This window comes from Berghia stephanieae, chromosome 7 (assembly GCF_034508935.2).
Source record: "Berghia stephanieae isolate SIO BIC M18660-M18661 chromosome 7, UCSD_Bste_1.3, whole genome shotgun sequence".
Lineage (NCBI taxonomy): Eukaryota > Metazoa > Mollusca > Gastropoda > Nudibranchia > Aeolidiidae > Berghia > Berghia stephanieae.
Genome location: NC_088366.1, coordinates 8,664,458 through 8,688,363, shown reverse-complemented (window position 1 = coordinate 8,688,363; position 23,906 = coordinate 8,664,458). Strand labels below are relative to the sequence as shown.

Sequence of the window (23,906 nt, the reverse complement as noted above, 5' to 3'; positions counted from 1 at the left end):
CATGCAACACAATAAGGTCATATCAGCGCCAGTAAAAAGGAAGAAAATGGGATAGCAAAAGTTCTAGAATTACGATTAAAGTACCCAAGAAAAAGGAAGACAAAGGGAATTGGTTCAAATAGGGAAAAGATATAGATTCCAAGAGCACACCGTCAAAGTACTTAAGTTTGAGATCACCTAAATGTCTTATCCAGACACAGCACAGGTCCCTGCTAAGAGGAATACACTCAAATGTTTACAAATCAAATAATATAATATGTAACCTAAACATAATACAATGCATAACAGAGAGATGATTTACAAGGAAAAAAATATCATCTCCCAAAACTCTAAATATACATTCGACTGTTTACCTCCCATCCAAGAACTCCGACCAGGGTCAGGGCAAAATTAAGTAATCTCAATCCAAGACAAAGACAGAAAGCAAGTTGAAAAACAGATACAGGGGGATAGAAGACACAACAAGTACCTCCCTGCCCACTATAGGAGGTCGGAAACCCCACCCAGTTTTACTAAGTATTGCAAACAAACAAACAAACAAACAAGCAGCAGGCATCAAGATATGATGCCCTTCCATCAAAATCATCAGGATTTATATCTGTAATCCTTTTTCTTTGTAGCCCTCAGAATGAAAAGTCTTAGTCTTAGTCCGGCCTTGTCTGGTATCCATGGCATTAAGTGGGACAGTCAGATGAGAGAATGATTTTCTTTGAGATTCTTGATGCCATCTAATATGTTTAAATAAACACAAGTAAAGATATAATCTTATAGCGAGGTCCATAAACCAGGCCACAACAAATAATATCAAATTACACATATACCAATTTGGATTATGTTACATTGTATTTATTGTATGAAATTTTTCATCATTAACATCCTCAAGAATAAACAAACATAAACAGAACTCATGCTTTTTCATATGGTCGACCACATTCCGTGCAAGTTCATACAAACATACATACACACACACACACACACACACACACACACACACACACAGACATACCTCTTATAAGGCTGTACAAAAAAAGATTTGAAAGTTTTGTGTAAAGCAAGGTCTAAATTAGTTTTTATTTTTAGTTTACAAAATACAAAATACGGAGAATTTCCAGCACCACAGCTGCTCAAGTTTGTGTCTTGAAATTCTGCTACACAGACACTATATCTCATCGGAAACAGGAAACACGTCTGATTAAAACCCTTGTAGGTTTAAGCCCCTGAGGACTCAACACCAGACTGGAATATCACTCGACTATCACTGGCCTCCGTGATATTTCTTACATCTATAGTTCCTTAGGTTTGTGTTAATTCATTTATCGTTGGAGGTAGATATTGTTTAGATTTGTTCACATTCATGATCACTCCATTTCTTAATTGAGCCCGAAACGTTCCGTGTTTGGTATTTTTTTTTTTTGAAGCTGTTATATTCATTTTTTGTTTATTACTTTTTACAGTCCACGGCTTCTAGCAGCTTGATATCACTTCAACATATTGGTACAGCCTCATATCCCACTGAAGATTATCACAGATACAAACACCCTATTTCCATTTTGGTGTGAAAACTGTCACTTCTTCTAAGGATGTATTACATCAGAGTCCAAAAAGTATAAAACCTGATACTTCTCAGGCGTCTCATTATTTAAGATCTTTGTGTCAAGTTGGTTATGAGTTAGGGGAGGGGGGGGGGAGGAGTAAGTCCTCTTGCTAATTGAAAAAAGGTGCAAAGCAGTAGGGCACATGACATGATTTATACACACAGAGCTGCCATTCCAAAGTGCCAGGAAAAGAGGGCAATATTTATAAAAGCCGGATTTTTACTTCAATAGTCTGAATTCACCCCCCCCCCCCCCAATCACCCTCCTTCCTACGCCCTAAGGAAAATCCCAGGGAAAAACAGGAGTTGGCAACTTTGTTTGCATCTCAATCCAATTAAAGAAACAATATACCTACAGATTAAATCTCTATATAAATGTGTAGATAAGTCTATCATGACACACACGTTAAAGCATCAAACGTCAAATGATCACGTGCAGGCTTCTTTACAAATCTCCTTGGCAAAGCTCCTCAACTGCTTCTCGCTCATCTCCTCCTCATCCTCCTCGTCTTCCTCGCAATAATTCTTTGCTTTCTCAATCCAGTACTGCTCAGTTCTGTTGAAGTAAGTAACGATACCCTCCCCATCCCCTCTGGGCGGGGCATCGTCAAATGTGATATTTATACTACCGTCAGAATCTGAAAATAAAATAAAAATATTGTATTTTAACACAAAATGACTAAATAAGGATATCCCCTTGCCTTTTTTTAGTTAGATAATCGTCTAATGAAAACAGACATTTAACTTTTAATTCACCATCAGTTCATTTTATTGAATTAAGAAAACAATCATAAAATAAATTGCGCTTATATAGCGCATATTCCCGTTGGAGGGCTCTATGCGCTTTATAATAAAATCTTGAGAGAATTAAAAAGAAACATGAAAACATGAAGATCTATACATAATATGCAAGTAAATATAAATATTATAAAAATACTCATCGTAAATCATTTTTTAAAATGAATTACAACAGATGAAAAGGATAACCTGACTTGTTTAAAGGAAAGTAAATAAGGATTACTTTGGGGGGGGGGGGGGGGGGGGGAGAAAAACCCTTTTTTTCTTTTCTTTTCATTTTTGGTGTAATGAGAATATTTCAAAGACATTGTACATAAAAGTGCTTTAGCACTACGTAAATGAACACATCTTACCATCATCATCATCATCATCGTCACTGTCATCATCATCATCACGATTCCTCTTTTTAGAAGACTTGGCTCCAGCAGCCCCCTCCTCCTCCTCCTCATCGTCTGAATCCTGCCACTCTTGAAGCTTTCTGTCCTCAGCGATGATCACCGACCACTCGTCCATCTTGGCAAGGTCAAGGCTGTAGAAATCTGCCAAGGTCAACTGCTTGTCTCCTTCCTCCAAAATGCCACCATACATGTACATTACCCCATTATGGACCTATAGAAGGAACAAATGAAGTTGATGTCACTCAGCTCTTTGTTATTGTTTCAATACAGCCTGATAGCTGATTGGTTCTAACCAATTCAATAAAAGCCTGATACTGATATCCAATTCTAACGAATTCATAAAAGCTTGAAATCCAATTCTAACAAATTCAAAAAAGCTTGAAATTCAATTCTAACGAATTCATAAAAGCTTGAAATTCAATTCTAACGAATTCATAAAAGCTTGAAATCCAATTATAACTAATTCAGAAAAGCCTAAAACTTATTTTGAAATGTGACCTATGGCCTCTAAATGGTATTATGCTGACAAAGCGGTTAAAAAAAAAAAAAAAATTTAATCCCAAATTTTGCAAGCTAAAAACGGCAAAATTTGTAAAAGATTTGCAAAAATTTGCAATTAATTTTTCTGAAAAACAAATCAATTTCTTTTTATTAGGACTCAAAACCCTTCTTCAACCAACAACAAAAACTTGGATACTCACATACAATTCAGGTCCTATCAGAAATCAATAAATACCAAAATCCTAATTCAATCAAAATTGAGTGAGTTAATATTTCACTGACAAAATATCAATGCCTAAACATTGTCATGTAAGATAAACTGAAGTAAGTTGGGTAATAAACAAAAGTAGAAAACGGTAAGGGCTGCCTGAAGCCGGTGATCGTAAAATACTGACGAAAGAGTGAAAATGGCAAGGCTTCGTATGGGAACAAAACAGACAATGGACGTTTCGAATTTCATTTGTTTTCCACGTTTATTTGTGTATTGTTGTGCTGACGAAGGGTTTGTACCTGAAACGTCCATTGTCTGTTTTGTTCCCATATGAAGCCTTTCCATTTTCACTTTTTTGTTAGTAATAAACAAAGTAACAACTAACTTACAGCCAAAGACGTATTCATTCTTGGAGATGGCCAGAACAAATCAACGTCCATACTGCCTTCCTGTGACATTTCTACAGCATCTGCTGCTGTTGCTCCCTGCCCTGATGATGTAGATTGCGTTACTGTAAACACTCCATCGTTCTGGCTACTCTCTGCTTTCTCTAGGTCGAGGCTCCCCAATGCATCCTGGGCTACTTCCATTCCTCCAGTGTCCTCATCTTCACTTTCATCACTTTCTTCATTGACATTTTGTCCATCTTTTTCCTTTCTACGTCTTTTCTTTTTGTCGCCAGCTGATTTCTTGTCCCTGGCAAAGTGAGAATGAGACAGAAATTCATAAAAATAAATTTAAAGATTAGTCATGGATCTACAATTTTGAAAATTGTGAGTTCATTTTGAACAGCAAACATTAAAATCTTTTAAGATTATCAATTCCCAATCTAAGAGGGAGTTTCTAATTATTCTAAGTCAAGACTGGATAGCTATTGGAAAAACCAAGAAATCTACTGTGATTACAAGGCTAGCATCACATTCTGTCTTCACGGTAATCTGCAACTGGAAGAAACAAAGATGACACTCGAGTCCAGCGAAGAGGATCATTGAGAACCTGTGCTGGAAATCATCTCTAAGTATCTCTAAGTAAGTAAAGAACTTTTCCCCCCTATCTCTAAAGATAATTTGAAAAGATGGAAAGTGGGAGGAGAATCCTTGATGGTTCTAAATTTTTTTGCAAACCGGAGAAAATGTAAATGCCATCAAAACTAGAAAGTTATTTGAAAAATGAGCCAGTTTCTCCTTTGCAATTTGACCCTGAAATGTCTTGGTCCAAATATAACTCAGCTTATTGTCTGTGTACTTAGGGAGATGTGACTAAAATCATTTTTATGTCCTTACAGCACCTGGAAAAAGGAAGATAAGATAGAATATTATAGACATAAAAATTCAAATGTTATTACAAGCATCCAAAAGGGTGTCTCAAAAGCTCAGTTGTTAGAGCACTCCCTTCACAATCAAAGGGATTGGTATCAATATCTGAGTGCAGTTGAGATTATTTTTTCTTTCTGAACCCCCCCCCCCCCCCTTTCTGTCCATACAGCATGAGATAATCTTAGCTTGAGGCAGCACTGTTTTTGTTTTTAAGGGTTTTACGGCACTTGCAACACATTTAGGTTATATCAGCACCAGTAAAAAGTAAGAAAACGGGATAGTAAAAAGTTCTAGAATTACAATTAAAGCATTCAAGAAAAAGTAAGACAAAGGGGAACTGAGAACAAATAGGGATCAGATGTAGATTCCAAGAGCATACCACCAATGTACTTAGTTTGAGATCACCAATAAGTCTCATATGGACACAAGCACGGTCCCCACTAAGAGGAATACACTCAAATGCTCACATTATAAATTATAACAAATATAATAATACATAACAGAGAGATGATTTACAAGGAAAAAAATATCACCTCCAAAACAATAACTGTGCATTTGACTGTTTCCCTCCCAAAAAGGACCAGGACAAAACCAAGTAATCCCATTCCAAGACAAAGACAGAAAGCATGATGGAAAACAGATATACGGGGATAGAAGACACACTATGTACCTCCCTGCCCACTGAGGCAGCACTGAAAAGTAAGCAATAGGATTCAATAGTTGTAACGTCAGTTCCTTCCTAATGACGCATGGTAACTTAGCAACACTGGCTCTAAACTATCGGAACAATGGCGGACGCCCGTATGAAATATTTCTCCGGCGAGCATAAAAGCGTATCCAGAGGGAAAAAAACATAAATTTGATATGTTTTGACTTTTACACATTCTGGTCACAAGACATATGAAAAGTTCTAGCCAGCTTAAAGAATAAAAAGTAATGATTATCTTTGTTTAGAACCAAGATGGCCACCGTTGCCGGGCTGCATGACATCAGACTACTGAATCCAATTAGGGCTAAGAATCTTGCTCAAGGAAAAGACAAGATGTTAACAGCAGAGATAAGATTAGGGTTCTCCTTGCTGCATGCAATGGAACACAAAATGTGAAAGGATACGAGGTAGCAGCTACGTGGTCTAGTGGTATGACACTCGCTTTCGGATCGGACGGTCCTGGGTTCGAGCCTCACTCGGTGCATAGTTGAGTCCTTGGAAAAGACTCTTTACTCACATTCTCTCGCCGTACTCAGGTGTAAAATGAGTACCTGGCCGTTAACAGCGTTGTCTTTGTCCGAAAAATTGTATTATCGCCTAACAGCCGCCATGTCCCGTCCTACATGTTAAATGTTGCTGTTGACCAGGGACCCCTTGTAAAGCGCTTTGAGCACATTTAGTGGATATAGCGCTATATAAAAGCTCAAATTTAAAAAAAAATTTTTTTTTTTTAGCAAAAATATGACCAAGTCCATAAGGAGAGGTAGAGGGGCCCCAACACACACAAAAAAAACGAAAAAAAAAAACAAACAAACCGAAGCCGTCCTTGAAACCACTTGGCCCGTTCTACATCCAACGTCCACAAGTCTTTGTAGAATTGACTGTCAAGGTCATCATCATCCTCATACTGTGAAAGAATCAAGACGCATTCTTCATGAATCACTTAACTATTAATAATATAGCAGGAATACCTCCAATCTGGCAACCCATGATGCCAATAAAACAGGATAATATTTTAGACCTGTAAATGAGCTCTATAAAAACTGACCGAAACTCTTTGTAGCAGAAAAATTTTTTAAATTAAAAAATGAATAGTTAACAGCAAGCTTGTTAGCGTTCTATCCAAGGGATAGCAAGCGATTGCTATTGTCCATTTCACGCTATAGAAACCGGGATAAACTCCGGCTCCATGGGTCAAATGGCTCTGAAGGACTAGTTTTTTTTTATTTTATACATAAGCAGACTTGCCAAATTGAAAACTTCAAATGTAGTAATTTTAATGTCAATTTTTAGTAATTTGACAAGGAAATTCGTAATTTCTGAAATTGTGTATGAACAACCACAATATTATTATTATTATTATTATTATTATTATATTATTATTATTATTATTATTATTATTATATTATTATTATTATTATTATTATTATTATTATTATTATTATTATTATTATTATATTATATATATAGTAGTAGTAGTAGTAGTAGTAGTAGTAGTAGTAGTAGTAGTAGTAGTAGTAGTAGTAGTAGTAGTAGTAGTAGTAGTAGTAGTAGTAGTAGTAGTAGTAGTAGTTGTGGTCGTGGTCGTTGTTGTTCTTCTTCTTATCATTATTATTATCATTTTATTATTAAGAAATAAAAATTCGTAATTTTCCATAAAATTTCGTATTTGACCATGAAATTTGTCTAAAATTCGTAAAATTAAAAGTATGCATAAGCAAGAGAAAAAAATTAAACCTATCATAACAGACTAGAAGAAAAAAGATGACAATTTCAAGCCCTATGATGTCTTTCTTACCATATCAAAGACTCCACCAAAGAAGAGTCCTTTGTTCCAGGGCTAAAACCTGCCATGCCTGAACGCTGGGATGGGCGCGTTCCTGTCTGCTTCACGATTGCCATTTCCACTTGTCTTCTTCTGAATCTCTTTTCTCTGAAGATAAAATTGGTTGATGGAATGGTAATCATTAATTCCTAATAAAAGTTTCATACCAAAACAAAAAAAATTTTTATATAGCGCTATATCCACTAAACGTGCTCAAAGAGCTTTACAAGGGGTCCCTGGCCAACAGCAACACTTAACAAGTACCACAGGACATGACGCCTATTAGTGATATTACAATTGTTTCCGGACAGAGACAACGTTATTAACGGCCAGGTACTCATTTTACACTTGAGTATGGTGAGAATGTGAGTAAAGAGCTTTTTCCTAGGACTCAACTATGCGCCCAGTGAGGCTCGAACCCAGGACCTTCCGATCTGAAAGTGAGTGTCATACCACTAGACTACATAGCCACTTGTAACTAAAGATATGGTTAATAAATAAAAAATAATACTTCTCAAGCTCAAAAATGTTTCATTTATCCTCTATGCTGGAAAATATACAGCTTAATTTCTATCCATACATCACAAGTTCAATGATAAGTGCCCTTCTACATCTGTCATCAACAATAGTCAGAGACTCAATTAGATATTTAAAACTAATAAATAGAGGTGCCTAAATGAGTCAATAAAATGGAGATAAAGATAAAGGGAGTAAATCTGACTCATGAATGAACAAGACAAAACAAACGACGTTTCAGCCTTAGGCCTTTTTTCAAGTAAACACAAACACGTTGTTTGTTTTGTGTTGTTCATTCATGAGTCAGATTAACTCCCTTTATCTTTATCTCCATAGATATTTAAAGGGAAGAAGAGTTTAATAATGTGAGAACAATGCCAGGGCCTGTGTTTCAAGACCATTGTATCATATGTCAATAGCACTATAATACAATTATATTGCATTGATGTGAAAAATAAAAACAAAAACAAAAAAATGAAAAAGCATGAAGCACTGACATTGTTTGCTGAACAAAACTTGGCCAGTAGAGTGGGAGAAAATGAACATTTTGAAAAATAAAGTAAAGGTAAAAAACTACTCGTCCTTAAAACATCAAAGATGAGTTTGCTCTGACTCATCGGTCACATGACTGACTGTTTAACTGACTCAAAAACATTTGCTTATTTTCATCATAAATACATCAGCTTGGACAAAGAACAAAATACCAAACTGAACAATGTATATTGTCCGCTCAAAACCCCTCCTCAGCCACCAACATGAACTATAAAAACCTGAAACTTCCTATGTACAGTAGTTTTTTTGTTGGTTTTGTTTTTTTACCGTTGTCTCATACTTTTACAGCCCCGCTACATGCATCATTTAATCTTATTTTTATCTAAACAACAGTATAAAAATATAAATCTAGTTTTACCCTTTCAACCCATCCAATCCAGCTTTCCTCAAAATATATGTTAATGAAATATTTCTTGGTTTAAAACTGGCTATTCTTCATGCAAACAACAATCTCAGCCATAATGAATATAACTGTACTATTAACTCTTTCAGCGCCATTGGCTACACTGTGCGGCCAGAATAGATTCTGTTCTACTGGCCAATGGCCGCACAGTGCGACCGGTCTAAAAAGGCAAAAATAATAATGTAATCCAATCCTACTTTCTACAAAAGTACTATAAATTGAACCAATGGTATCATTTCTTTCATCAGAACATTCAATTGGCCCTTGGGGGTATTTTAATTGAGCTTTTGCGCCGAATTTGAATTTTGCTTTGTCTTAGCTTGTCATTCTCATGGTGCCTTAATCAGGTGTCAGCCATTTTGTGACGGAAATGCGAATATAGCCTCAGCGCTGAAAGAGTTAACAAGCAATAAAACTAATCAATAATAAAACAGAATGTGGCGATTTTTCTTACTGTCGAGAGCTAGGGTATACATATCCACAAACGTCTTCCCTGCCTCCACATCTTTCTTCATCTTCTCTTTGCTGAAACCGCCATACACAATCAGTTTACCCACATCTGGCACAGGAAGTAGCACACAACCAGATCTGGGAAGATAAGGGATGAGGGGATATTGACATTTAATTCAGCTTTGGATTTTTAAAGGCATTTGCAACACATTCAGATCGTATTAATGCCCAAGAAAAAAAGGATGCAATTGTGTCAAATTTACAATATCAACTGGTCTAATAAGCATATAAAACCAAGTCATTGTCTGTTTCATTTTAAAACGTATGTTTATTTATTTATTTATCTATTTATTTACTGATTAATTTATATAATATTTTTTTAAATTTTTTTTTTGACTTTTTAATCTATGGGTTTTTCTTTTTGTTTTTTGTTGGGTTTTTTTTTTTTTATTTATTAAGGTCAATATACCTATACCTGTTTATTGTCGTATTTAAAAGACGGAGATAATTAAATTGGCAAAGCAACGACAAACATTGGGTGTCTCCCATTCCTGAGGTTAAAAAAAAAAATGGTCTAATAAAACTAAATGCAAAATTATGGGCTTACTTATTATTGTCGTGAAGGATAATAATTCATTTTGATGTGAGTTTCCATCCATCAAAATTATGAGCTTACTTATCATTGTCGTGAAGGATAATAATTCATTTTGATGTGAGTTTCCATCCATCAAAATTATGGGCTTACTTATCATTGTCGTGAAGGATAATAATTCATTTTGATGTGAGTTTCCATCCATCAAAATTATGGGCTTACTTATCATTGTCGTGAAGGATAATAATTCATTTTGATGTGAGTTTCCATCCATCAAAATTATGGGCTTACTTATCATTGTCGTGAAGGATAATAATTCATTTTGATGTGAGTTTCCATCCATCAAAATTATGGGCTTACTTATTATTGTCGTGAAGGATAATAATTCATTTTGATGTGAGTTTCCATCCATCAAAATTATGAGAAGCAAATTATTTGAGGTATTAGAACTGGTAGCTGGGTTACCAAATTTACACATAGCTTTGTTATTAGGAAATAATAAACAGAGCTTTTGAATCTTTAAGCATCACCTTCTCTGAGTTATCCATTCTCTTCGGCCTACAGAGATACCACCAGGCAATCAATCAACAATTTTATTTTTTTATATTCATCAGAAATTCAGGAGTTCAAATTCTGCAATAACTGTGAAGGCATGAAATCCATCCTCATTTATTTGAGGGTCACTAGATTGAAAAATCTTTAACGGTAAAAAAACAAAACCAACAAAAAACTACTGTACAAAGGAAGTTTCAGGTTTTTATAGTTCATGTTGGTGGCTGAGGAGGGGTTTTGAGCGGACAATGTACATTGTTCAGTTTGGTATTTTGTTCTTTGTCCAAGCTGATGTATCTATGATGAAAATAAGCAAATGTTTTTGAGTCAATTAAACAGTCAGTCATGTGACCGATGAGTCAGAGCAAACTCATCTTTGATGTTTTAAGGACGAGTAGTTTTTTACCTTTACTTTATTTTTCAAAATGTTCATTTTCGCAAACATTGTCTTTATTTGAAGGAAAAGAATTCGAATTCCCCCCCCCCCCACCTCCCCACTTTATCCCCCCTTATAAATACCAATACGCTTCAACAGTCGTGAAATCACTTCCCTCGTAATGACGCATAGCAACTGGTTCTAAACTATTGGAACAATGGAGGACGCCATTATGAAATACTTCTCCAACGAGGATAAAAGTGTATCCAGAGGAGAAAAACGTTAATAAATCTGATTGTGTTTTGACTTTTATACATTCTGATCACATGACATGTGAAAAAGTTCTAGCCAGCATGAAGAGAAAAAAAAGTACCAATTTTCTTTGTTTAGAACCAAGCTGCTCCTTGCTGGGTGGATGTGACGTCAGACTATCGAATCCTATTAAATCTGTATGAATGGCAGGATGTGTCTGTGGAGGTAGATGGTGTTTTATCACAGTGTGTTTATGTGAGTAAAGTTTTCATATTTATGTCTCACCTTGGAGAAGGAGCTGTCCCCGATGGTGTGACTACGGTCCAACTGTAGGTTTCTGTGTCAAAAATGTGCACATCTGAAAAATATTTGTAGTCCCTGTTTGGATTTGAAAATTTGAACAGTTAAAGACATTCCTGTAAAGAGATTTCCAAAATTACAATTGAAGAGTGGTTTTCCAAAACTCCCATACTCTGTTTTCCCTGTTTATTGAGGATTTTTTCCCCTAAAGTTTCACATTCGGTCTATTATTTTATCATATTTAAACTTCAAATTCACACAAATAAAGAAGAATTTTTGTGCCATTTGATGCTGAAAAATAAAATTTATATTTCAATTTTTCTCATGGATAGAAAATCTCAAAAAATAGAAAAATCGAATTGACGAGTTTTGGAAAACCAGCCATCAATTAAGGACAGTGAACAAAATTCCATTATCAAAAAATTTAAATAAATTTAAAAAGGCAGCAGCACAAATAATAATAATAATAATAATAATAATAATAATAATATTAATAATTAATAAATAATAATAATAATAATAATAATAATAATAATAATAATAATAATAATAATAATAATAATAATAATAATAATAATAATAATAATAATAATAATAATAATAATAATAATAATGATAATAACAACAACAACAACATGGGAGAGGGGAGTGGGGAATTCTCCTTTAAAATAAAAACATGGATAACGGGTGAATATCACAGGTTTGATGGCAAGCTACTCCAAGAGACTTGATATGACCTTTTTAAACCATTTACACACAATCCAACTCTATTATCAATGCGTAAACAAAACAAAAAAGTAGTCCTTCAGAGCCATTAAGCCCGGTTTACACCAGTTTCTATAGTGTGAAAGACACAATAGCATTTGCTTGCTACCCTTTTGATACTTTCTACCATATCTGACACACCCAGCAACTCAATTATTGATGGGTAGACCGGTGATTTGGAGAAAAAAAAATCTTGACTTCATCCAGGATCTATCTCGGTCCCTTTGCATGTGAAGCAAATACTATTCCAACCGAGTTGTGTGTCAGAACCCACACCAATGAGCAAAGAGGCAAAATATATAATGCCTTACCTGATGTTGTCATGAAAACCCCCAAACACAAACAGCTTTTTTTTCATGGCTGCCATTCGATGGCCACTCCTGGCTGATGGACCCCCTGGGCATCTGGACAAGGATATAGCATTCGAGTATAATACTTTTCATACTTATATGACACATGGTAATCAAAAATATTTGTTCATTCGACCATAACTGTAATAGAACAATATAAACTTCAACTTCTATTCTAATTAAAAGCCAATGCAATCAATTAAGTGGACTAATGAATGATAAAATTATCATTTTTAGCCAATAACATTTTTTTAAAAAAACAAGCCCATGGAACAAGAGTTTATCCCCATTATTATAGTTTACAACAGGCAATAACAATGTAACAACGGCTTGATATACTTTGGATAGGATGCTAGCCCACCAGGCTCAGCTACCCAATCACTGCTAAGTGGACAGGAGGTTCGTTAAAAAAAATGATATCTACTGGACCCGTGAGCATTGTCAGTCCCTTTGCTTGTGGAATGAGTGCTCCACCAACTGGACTATTGGGAACCCCGTCGATTATCACAATTGCTATCATATTACAATTGCAATATACTAATATAGTAATATAATAATTATTCTCCTCATAAAGTCTCCATGATCATTATATTGATAATCATATTCATCTTATTTAATCTCCACATGTTACACATTACACTTACTTGATCTGTTCCCATCTCTTTTCCCTGAGATGTAGCAGCCACAGGTCTTTGTAGTGATAAAACTGGGACTGAGAATGGCTGGAGAACTCGCCTCCAAACACCCACATCTGGCCACCCTGTTGTGGCAAAGTTACTGCCTAGTGTCAAGAAGAAAAAAAAAGAAAAAAAAAGAAGTTGAGCTTTAATATATTGAAAGTATGCGCTTGTCTAAGAAGCTCAGAACATTGCCATCCGGAAGTATTATGGACAAACACACAAATCTCCGTCTAACCTTCAGCGTTTATAGTCTGGTTAATATAGTTTTGTGAGAATTACTCATAAACATGGATGGCAAAAAACAATAACAAAGACCAGAGTGACGTCATCTTTGTTCTATCTATTGTAAAATCAAGATTCACTTAATGTGCTCAAAGCACTTTACAAGGAATTGGTCCCAAACTAAACATGTAGACACTTGCTAAGTTCTATTAAAATTCTTTTTGTCAATAGAGGAAACACTGTTACCAGCCAAATACTCATTTTTAACCCGAGTGTGGTGAGAAAATGTGAGTAATGTGCTTTTTCCAAGAACTCAACATTGTGTTGTTGAGAGAAGGATGTATACTAGGGACTGTCTGAAGGAGAGTGTCGTACCACAAGACCACAAAGTCGGTAATGACAAAAAGGGTCAGCAATAAGAATAATTGTGATTATTTTCCAAAAATAACCATCAATGGCTATTTTTTTATCACATAAAATATTTCAAAACCCAGACAAACAGTTTTTTTTTTTAAAAGCAAAGAAAAAGATGGAACCTCACCAAACTCTGGTGTAAAATGAATATCTGAGGAGAGGTGACTTGCTCAAGACCAAGCAGCACAGCACATGGGGACAGAAACAAGGCAAGGATCATACCACTGTGCTGTGCTGCCTCTTTCGTCGGGAATGTCTGCATGAATTGTGCGGCTATGTGGCCTAGCGGTATGACACTCGCTTTCAGATCGGAAGGTCCTTGGTTCGAGCCTCGCTCAGCGCATAGTTGAGTCCCTGAAAAAGGCTCTTTACTCACATCCTTTCACTGTTCTCTGAGTTAAATTAGTACCTGGCCGTTAACAGCGTTGTCTCTGTCGAAAAAAAAAAATTATAATATCGCCTAATCAGCGTCATGTTTCTTTCGACATGTTACGTATTGCTGTTGGTCAGGGTCACTTTGTAAAGCGCTTTGAGCACATTCAGTAGATATTGCGCTATATAAAAGCTCATGATTTGTTTTTTAATTGACTTTACTAGAACTAAAGGCTTAGATAAAACTGATCATAAAATCTCTTCTAATAAAATACCTGATGAGCTCCTCTAGGGGGTGGAGGATTAGGAATGGAGACTTTTAACCATTCTTTTTTCTTGATTTGATACACAAAAAGGTCATTGTAGACATTCATCTGTGAAGATAAAAATGACACGATAAAAGGACAATGATATAGATAGAATGCGCTTGGCCAAGGAGTTCACAACATTGCCATCCGGAAGTATAACGGACCAACACACAAACTCTGTGTAACCATGAACTTTTATAGTCTGGTTAATACAGTTTAGTGAGAACAACTCACAAACGCGGATGGAAAAAACAATAACAAAGGCCTGAGTGACGTCATCTGCATACTATCTATACAAGAAACCCTCTCCATGGGTGCAAGCAACTGGACCTCAAAAAGCCTGCAAGTCTACTTATGACCAGACATCAGGGATGCCACCAGGCTAAATTTTAAAAAGCCTGAAAATTTGCGCGGACGAGATACAAATCAACGTCAAGGGCTTTGTAGGGATTTGAAAAATATCAAATTTGGAATATTGTTTCAGTACTTATTATTGCAATTGAGAGCAAATAACACAAAAGAAAGGAGAGTTAACAGTTTTCAAATTGATAAAATAAGGTGCTGAAAACAAAATATAGACAAATTAATATCAATAGCTATCAGGGGTGAGAATGACTGGTCACATAAAAGGAGAACATTTTTCATTGTGAAGATCATGACCCATCCATGCAACCATAACCTATAAATTTGAACTTCACTCAAATTCACTGAGATGCGATCCAAAATTTGTCTCGCAGCAATTTCTGACACGACTTGGAGAATTTCAAAAGTACATTTAGTGGTTGTAGTAGGAATGATGATGTGGTGGTGGTTGTAATAGTTGTGGTAGGAATGATGTGGTTGTAGTAGTACTGGTGGTAGGGATGATACGGTGTTATTTGTAGTAGTAGTTTTGGTAGAGATGATGTGGTAGTGGTTGTAATAGTAGTGGTGGTAGATATGATGTAGTGGTTTTGGTGACTGTTTTTATTCAGTGATAATAATAGAAATTTTTCAAAAAGGAGGAAAATGTCTCCGTCTATCGGTCAAACGCAAGCAAAGTGTAAAAATAACAGGAACATAGTTTTGTATTGGTATTATGTAATATATTACTATTAATAGTATAAATCCATTCTTATCATTAAACTTAAATTTACTTTTTGTAAGCATTTAATGAATTGTCCTTTCCACATGTTAAAGGCCTACAATGTTATTCAAATAAAAGGCCAGAAAGTGTTTTGTTTTGATTTTTACTTTATAAAACAGGCTACAATATCTTTTATTTTTTACCGAAACCTAGTGGTTATTCAGCTTATAAATACAACCCAAGAATCTCACAAATTTAAAGCCATAGTCAAAAGGTAAAAAGAAAGAAGAATAAACTAAGCCAATCACCATTGCTTTATTCTAGGCTAATGTACTATCTCTGTATAACCCGATGATTTAATGGATGGTTGCGAAAGAAATAGAGAGAGAGAGAGAGAGAGAGAGAGAGAGAGAGAGAGAGAGAGAGAGAGAGAGAGATATTTGTCCCTCCCCTTCCCCTTCAACTAGCTAATCAAAGAACACCACTGGTCGTCTGTGTAAATTGTGACATCTGGTGCCATTTAGTCTGGCCCGACGTCATAAAAACGGGACTGTCACCAAATTTCACGAGACTATTGCACAGGTGTCAAAATATGACATAAGACATAATGGTGATTTTGTGGTTTTGAGGAAAATGTTTGACACAGCAAATTCAGCGGAAAATTTCTGAGAAATTCTCAAAATCACTGTTTATTTATCCAAAAAAAAAAATTTTTTTAAGGAGGAATTGTGATGGGTATGGGCGGAGATAACTACCATTTAGGTGCCCAAATATTCGACCGGCGGTGACAGCCCAAATTATTCACCCAGCGAAAAGGTTCCGGCTCTAATCTCGATCGCGATTTTTTTCTTCTTTAAAAAAATTTTTTTTTTTTTTTTTGAATAGTGACGACGGACAAAAACCGGAAGTTCGGGATTAAAACCGGCTGGTGGTAAAAAAAAAAACGGATTTCCGGCTAAAACCGGAAAAGTGGCATCCCTGAGACATATAATCTGAAAAAGCCTGCAAGATTCACGGACTTACCTCGTCATTTGAAGTCTTGTTCTCAGCATCTAGTCTTCATAATAGTAGTCCACGATTGTTGTATGTTTAATCCAAAGGATGTAATGCAGTAATTTGTTAAGTTTCTTGTCACAAGCAAGTTGCACAATTTTAAAATATACAAAAATAAACTAAAAAATCAATCAAATCCAAATCGCAAAAAGTCGGCGACATTTTTTTTTTGGTAATCCAATCGACCGGCACTCTTATACCCATGACCCTCTCCCCACCACACAACCCAGCTCTGTCAATATTGATTAACATCAATTTGATGATCACAAACAAGCTCGAACTAATGATAAACATAGTTGCAATGATGCCCTAGTCCCAGACATGTGATATAATGAAACTTTTGAAGCATTACCTTTGGATGATCTTTCAAAGTCTGGCTGGCATAATGGAGTCAATTCAAATTTAGACTTACTTTCAAAATCTTTTTTGTATTCTAGTATTTAATTTTTTACTTAAGCGGGACAAGTCCCCTGCATTGCTTTATTCTATTCTATTTTTGTTTCTTTTTAAAAAAGTTTCTTATTAATTTCATACAAGGGAAATTATTTCAATGATAGGAACCGCTCTTGCTCACAGCCAAATGCAAAGCTCAGCAAGTGAGATGTGAAACAACCACCTTTGGTTTACACATTGAAAAACATATCCCTGTGTCATGCCACCCCCAGTTCATTGAGAATAACATTTATAAGTCTTAATTGAGACTGTGCCCTATCATGAAAAATGCTCATTACCTTTGAATCTACCAAAAATAGGATTATTGTCCCAGGCAAAACCAAAAGGACATATTTGCGGCCTTTTCAACACAAAAAGCACACCAATACACATCTACTTTGAAAAGCGAAGGAAGGATTTAGTTTCTATCTTTGTCTCTCGGTTCAATAATAAAAATAATCCAAAAGCTGATTGTTGATTGGTTGCTATCATTAAATCTGTAGAAAAGCTTCTCTAAGTTTCGACAAAAATGTGATACTTTGTCTACACTTCTTCATTGTTTGAGAAAATAACTTTGCTATCTCTTTGATGCAAGTATCTCTGTCATATATGTCATTTTTCAACCCAATTATATTTATGAAAGCTAGATCATTTTTTATACTTCTATGTTTTTTGGTTTCATCAGTAGTGAAACTAAAAATAGTGAAAATTCACTTACTTTTAGAAAACAATTAAAAACTGAGCTTTTCTGAAGGGCATATAATTTGGACTCTTAGTATGTATCTTAATATAATATATTATTTTATCATCGTAATTACGTGGTTTTTACCTAGTCAGTTCTATATGTGTGTATGATACATGATGTGTTGATGTAAAGCGCTAGTGAGAAATTCTTAATTGGAACTAGGCGCTATATAAATTCATTATATCATTATTATTATTATTATTATTATTATTATTATTATTATTATTATTATTATTATTATTATAATCATTAGTATTATTATTATCAAGCGTTACAAAAATGACCTTCTGGCATAGTCTCGAGCTTCTTTGGAAAGTTTAAAAGTCACAAGCACTTTTCATGATTTTTATCAAATTTCATAGTAGTCTTAACTCTCTCGAGTTCACCCTCATTGAAAATCAAACAAATTTGTTCGATTTTCCATGCATTTGAACTCAAGAGTTAATGTCTTGAACACATGAAAATCATCTGAGATCATCGTCTTATGAAATTTAAAAAACAACAATTACTTTTATAAGTCTAAAATATAGTTCTAAAACTATCGATAAAGCAAATTCTAAAAACTAAACGCTCTCTCCCTTTGAATCACTTACTTTGTTTCCAGTATAATATTCTCCTCCAAACATCAGCAGCTCATCCTTTTCAGGATGTGCAACCAAAGACAAATTACATCTGTCCAAATGAATTAAAATAGAAAAAAAAACAAATTATAATAATTAAAAAGTCAAAAGGCTTCACATTCTATTAAAAACAAATAAATCAATAACAACATTGAATATCAGTATGAAAATTAAATAAATTTCCTTTCAATGACCACAAGGGAAAATGTGTCCAGGGTTGCCAATCCAGGAGGCCAAAATTTACTGAACTTTTAACTTTTACGCAAACACATTGGCCAACCCTTTTCTGAGCGCTGAACTCCAGTAAAAAGACATAACGTACTTACTTTTTCCCCCGTTTAGCAGGTGATTGGAAAATATACTGAGGGTTTATAACGGACTGAATTCTGTAAATATACGGAAAAATGGCAACGTTGTGTGTCTTACTTTTACTCTAGAGAAAAGGGGTTGAATTATTTTGGTTCAAGGAAAATACGAGCTGCCAAAAGTGGGTCCTCCTGGCATAAGTGAAATGCCTGACCACTCACCAATTTACGAATCTAATCCCAATTGTTTGTGCAATATAAAAAAAAAATTAAAATAAAATAAAATTCCCTTTATTCATCCCATAGGGAAAATTTTTGACTCTATGGTCTATTTCAAGGGAAGACTGGAATAACCCAGGCATCAGCCGCAGTGCAGCACCGCAAATTGAGCTAGGTGACTTGCTCAAGACCACACAGCACAGTGGCGGGCTATCAAACTCGGTACCTTCCGAAAATGAGGATCAGATCATCACATTCCACCTAAAACAAACCCTGTAAATGTGCAAACAAAAGCATTTCTTAACTCCACCCTCTCCTTTGCAAGTGTATGGGGCCTTTGCTGCAACAATTCTACTAATATATTTCACTCTTGAGAAGAAGGACCTTCAGTGGCCAGGAGACAGGAAAAGCTGCTGAGGTGTGAAAAAAAAAAAACCCGGAAAAATAATGCACATTTGGCATCCCTGAATATTTGAATACAGTGCAACCTCGATATAACGACATCTTCGGGACCGGGAAAACGTGTCGTTATAGAGGGATGTCGTTACAGAGAGGTTTCCTATGTGTGTATATCAGGAGGTGTTTTGGGTCTTGTTTAGTGAATGTATACTTTTTCATTTTCCCTCTGTAGTTTATCCGGGCTTCGTAGTCGTAGAGTATCGTCGTCGTTCAATGATGATTCAATGAGTGGAGAGTGGACAAAGGATTTATAAACAGTCCAGTGTTGACCTGTCACAGGCATTCATTGGGTGAAAGGCGAGCCTTCTGATTGGTGAAAGGCGAGCCTTCTGATTGGCTGCGGTGTTGTACAAATGTGACTATTGATTGGCTGAAAAAGAAGCGTTTTCATTGTCTACAATAAGAACTAGCTCTGGGCTTATTACGAGTAGACAACATACATAGAATGGAAGATACCACTTGTAATAGTTACGAACAATTTCATGGTAGACAAACACATTCAAGGTTTGTGGGACCAGAAATGTCGTTATACAGGGGTTTTGCTGAAATGTACGTCGCTATAGAGGGGTTTTTATTACTAATGATATATAGTAAAATAAAATGGGACCTGAGTATCATGTCGTTATACAGGGAATGTCGCTATAACGGATGTCGTTACATCGGGGCTGCACTGTATTACAACATGGTATCCAATAATGGAAAGCCATTACATAAACTCAATATTGCTAGGCATTAAAGTCAGGGCAGGGTAGCCAAACACAATCTCAAATGAGGACCTGAGAGCAAGAGCTGAAGTGGAGTCTCTGGAGAGTCTCATTAAAAGGAGAAGATGACAATGGTTGGGGCATGTCTGTCACAGACCTGATGAAACACTGATAAGGAAGGCTCTACGATGGTCATCCCATGAAAAGAGGAAGCGAGGCCACCTTCAAGGAGACTTGGAGACGTACCATAGAGAGGGACCTAAAGCAGAGAGGTCTGTCTGTCCCTCGAGATGGCCCCAAGAATAGCTGCTGACAGAACCAGGTGGAGATCCCTTGCATCGCCTCAAGTGCCAGCAAGCCCGGAGAGGGTTGAGTGAGTGAGTGAGAAGAGTTACTACCTTGGTCATCAACATCAAAGAGAAAAGGGACCCCCAAAATGATACAGTATTGTTGATGTTAAATGTGATTGCATACCTTGGACTTGGAGGTGGACATTTCTCTTCAACAACTTCCACTCTCCGTCGTCTGTCTTGTTCCTGATGCTCAACTATAAGCTTTTCTATGTCGTCCTAAAAAAAAATAAAAAATCGGAGGAATTATAAAATGCATTAAATCTTTTTCTTTTAATTAATGAAAGAAAAACATTTATAATATAACATGCATTTCCTGGGTTTGCCATTCATAATGTGGTTTTTATTGCTCCATGTATCTCCCTTCTCTATCCCCCACCCCTACACTTGTGGAAACAAATTTCTGATTTCATAGATTACAAGTTTACTGTTTAGAAATCCTCACAACCTTTAACTGTAACTATTCATACCTAAATGAGCGTGGTAATGTTTGAACAGTGTCCAAAAGGTAGCTCTGTGACCATGGATTTGTAACATACCAAGTTGTACTTACTGATAAGTTTTACATGAACGGAGTGTCTACGTACACGGTAGTTTAGTGAGCAGCAGCAGTGGGAGTCAAATTGTGACCCAACTCGCCCAAAAGAAAGTTATGACTGGAAATTGCAGTTCGCTTTTACTAAGTTTTAGGGGGGTTCCATTAAAGATGCATAAATTCTGCTTTATAAAGAGGAATATCGCAGATATCTTGGTATCATTATTTTCATTACCAACCGGGCACCTAGCCTCAAGATCTACGTACACGGTAACAGTAACATACATGGTAACCTTCAATCTTGCCTTTAATGGATTATATTGTATTGTTTGATTTTTTTAAATAACATGCACACACACACACATATAAAGAGTGAGGTCCATCCATTGCTTGTATTGTGGTGGCAAACCAGTTACCGGAGTTACCGTGTACGTAGATCCTGAGGCTAGGTACATGGTTACCGTGTATGTAGATACTGCCTTACATGAAAGTGAAAGTGTGAAAGTAAAAGTAGAGACATCATGCTCAACTACAATTCAATATTGGTCTCTAACTAACTGTTATACTCATCATAGTCATAGCCTACTCGATACACATTACACTTAACTTACACACAGCTTGCAAGAGTGTGATTGAGATTGTGAATGTTTGAAGTGAATTCACGGGCCAAATCATACATAGTCATAAACGTGAAGAGAGACAGCATAGGCATAGGCATTCTCATTCATAAAATTAAAATTAGTAAGTAGACTACTGCCAGATCAGTCACTGCCCATCCACATCTCGTCATTCTGGATGGTGGCAATTATTTCAATTGCAAACGCATTCCGTGTATGTGACTGTGACTGTACTGTAACAGTATTAATATATTAATAATTAATAACTGAAACTGAAACTGGTAGGTACTGTACTGTACAGTACAGTACAGTTTCTGTCGATAAATAACGAGTACATTTATGTGTTGCCGGTGGTTGCTATCGTTAGATTTAGACTTTGATGTAATTCTAGTAGATTTATTAGTTATTGGTTGCTCTTGCACCACATAGTGACATAGTGTCACAGTTAGACGTCTAGTTACAGTCACAGTACAGTTCAGTGTCCACACACGGGGGCAACCGAACAACTTGCCTCTCCTTTCTGTTCAAGATCCTTTTTCATTCTTTTCTCAGCCTTTTTCTCTGTCTTTAGCTTTGTCTTCTCGGCGCCTTTCCCTTTTTTCTCCTTCTTGTTCTTTTTCCCCATCTTCTGAATAACGATAAAGAAAATGCGTAAAGAGTCAATAGTTTTCTATTCTTCGTGAGCGCAAGTAAACAATTGCTTTAAAACGAAAATGAAACTAAAGCCATGCGACGTTTCCGCTTCCATTTTCGATGAAACCACGTGTGGTGCATTGTAGTCTCGGCGCAAATATTTACTGCATAACTGCAGTTCGTAAAAATTGTTTTTCCTCTCATTTTTACTGTAAACCTGCTAAACTATAAGTTCGAGCTCGATACTTTTTTCTGCTAGAGGAACTTTGCATATCACTAAAGATTGTTAACAATTTATTATTTCTTTTGTCTAAATGACCTTGTTAATGAAATAACAAACACTATAATATATTGGTGATATGCAATAATATTAATGGGCGATCTCAAGAAGTGGTGAGAGGGATCTAGAAATGACTTTGGTTTGAAACGAATATTTTTGTGTTCGTGGATAGCTCACACGGTAGAGCTACGCTCTCAACTGCCAGGCGAGTTGTCGTACCAATAAGGTCGCAGGTTCAAACCCCACCACCGCCGCGAAAATAATTTTTATTCTCTATTGTCTTCTGGCACTTTTCTACTCACTTCATATCTTGTTGTTACCAACATAAGTGCCTGCTCCACTCACTGTTCTGTATATTATTACAAGAAACGAATAGTTTTATTATTGTGTTTTATTTGCAGTTCCCATCGATGTAAACCAGTATCGTCTATTTTCTTGGAAATATGGGCCATATAAATTGAAACCACAAGTTGCAATATTGAGTCCAACGAGAGTAATTGTTATATTTTAGATTTAAATGAGGATTCATATTAGTACAGTGCACTTGTAATTTGACCGGCAAACTACTTATACTGATTAATTAAAAATTACACCACCAAATATTCAATCTCCGCTTTTTCACATGAATAAAAAAAAAAATCTTCTTCTTCTTCTTCTTCTTCTTCTTCTTCTTCTTCTTCTTCTTCTACTACTACTACTACTACTACTACTACTACTACTACTACTTCTTCTTCTACTTCTTCTTCTTCTTCTTCTTCTTCTTCTTCTTCTTCTAGTGCGGCTATGTGGTCTTTTGGTATGACACTCGCTTTCGGATCGGAAGGGCCTCGGTTCGTGCCTCGCTCGGCGCATAGTTGAGTCCTTAAAAAAGGCTCTTTACTCCCATTCTCTCACTGTGCTCAGGTGTAAAATGAGTACCTGGCCGTTAACAGTGTTGTCTTTGTCGGGGAAAAAAATGGGATATCGGCTTGCAGGCGTCGTGTCTCGTTCTACATGTTACGTGTTGCTGTCGATCAGGGACCCCTTGTAATGCGCTTTGAGCACATTTAGTTGGATATTGCGCTATATAAAAGCTCAATTTTGTTGTGTTTTCTTCTTCTTCTTCTTCTTCTTCTTCTTCTTCTTCTTCTTCTTCTTCTTCTTCTTTTCTTCCTTCTTCTTTTTAAGTCTGTAACTTCAAATTTTGAAGATTCTACAGACCACAGTATTTTTCTTTTATTGGAGATGTGAGACTATCAGCGGCGTGGCGTATTGACGGTATATGGTGGTGCCATGATTAGAAGAAGAAAAAAAAATTCTAAAACAGTGAACACGGTTAAGAGGAGAGAGCACATGTTAAAAACTCTCTTTTTTTGGAAGGGTGGGGGGGGGGGGGGGTCGATGGTTTCTACGAGTGGACAAAACTCACAAAAACAAATAATTCATGAAAACA

General features: G+C 36.0%; 1 protein-coding gene across 1 annotated transcript; it reads right to left on the bottom strand.

The window, feature by feature from the left end:
- Positions 1 to 1,888: 1,888 nt before the first annotated feature.
- Positions 1,889 to 22,313, bottom strand: LOC144976643 (kelch domain-containing protein 4-like). The gene is given in 15 exon segments (XM_078920944.1): positions 1,889 to 2,232; positions 2,746 to 3,001; positions 3,892 to 4,198; positions 6,343 to 6,434; positions 7,326 to 7,363; positions 7,366 to 7,422; positions 7,425 to 7,460; positions 9,278 to 9,411; positions 11,331 to 11,423; positions 12,422 to 12,514; positions 13,105 to 13,241; positions 14,424 to 14,522; positions 18,346 to 18,424; positions 20,534 to 20,628; positions 22,073 to 22,313. Coding segments are annotated over 15 exon segments (1,839 nt in total). The 5' UTR covers positions 22,187 to 22,313; the 3' UTR covers positions 1,889 to 2,023.
- Positions 22,314 to 23,906: the final 1,593 nt, after the last annotated feature.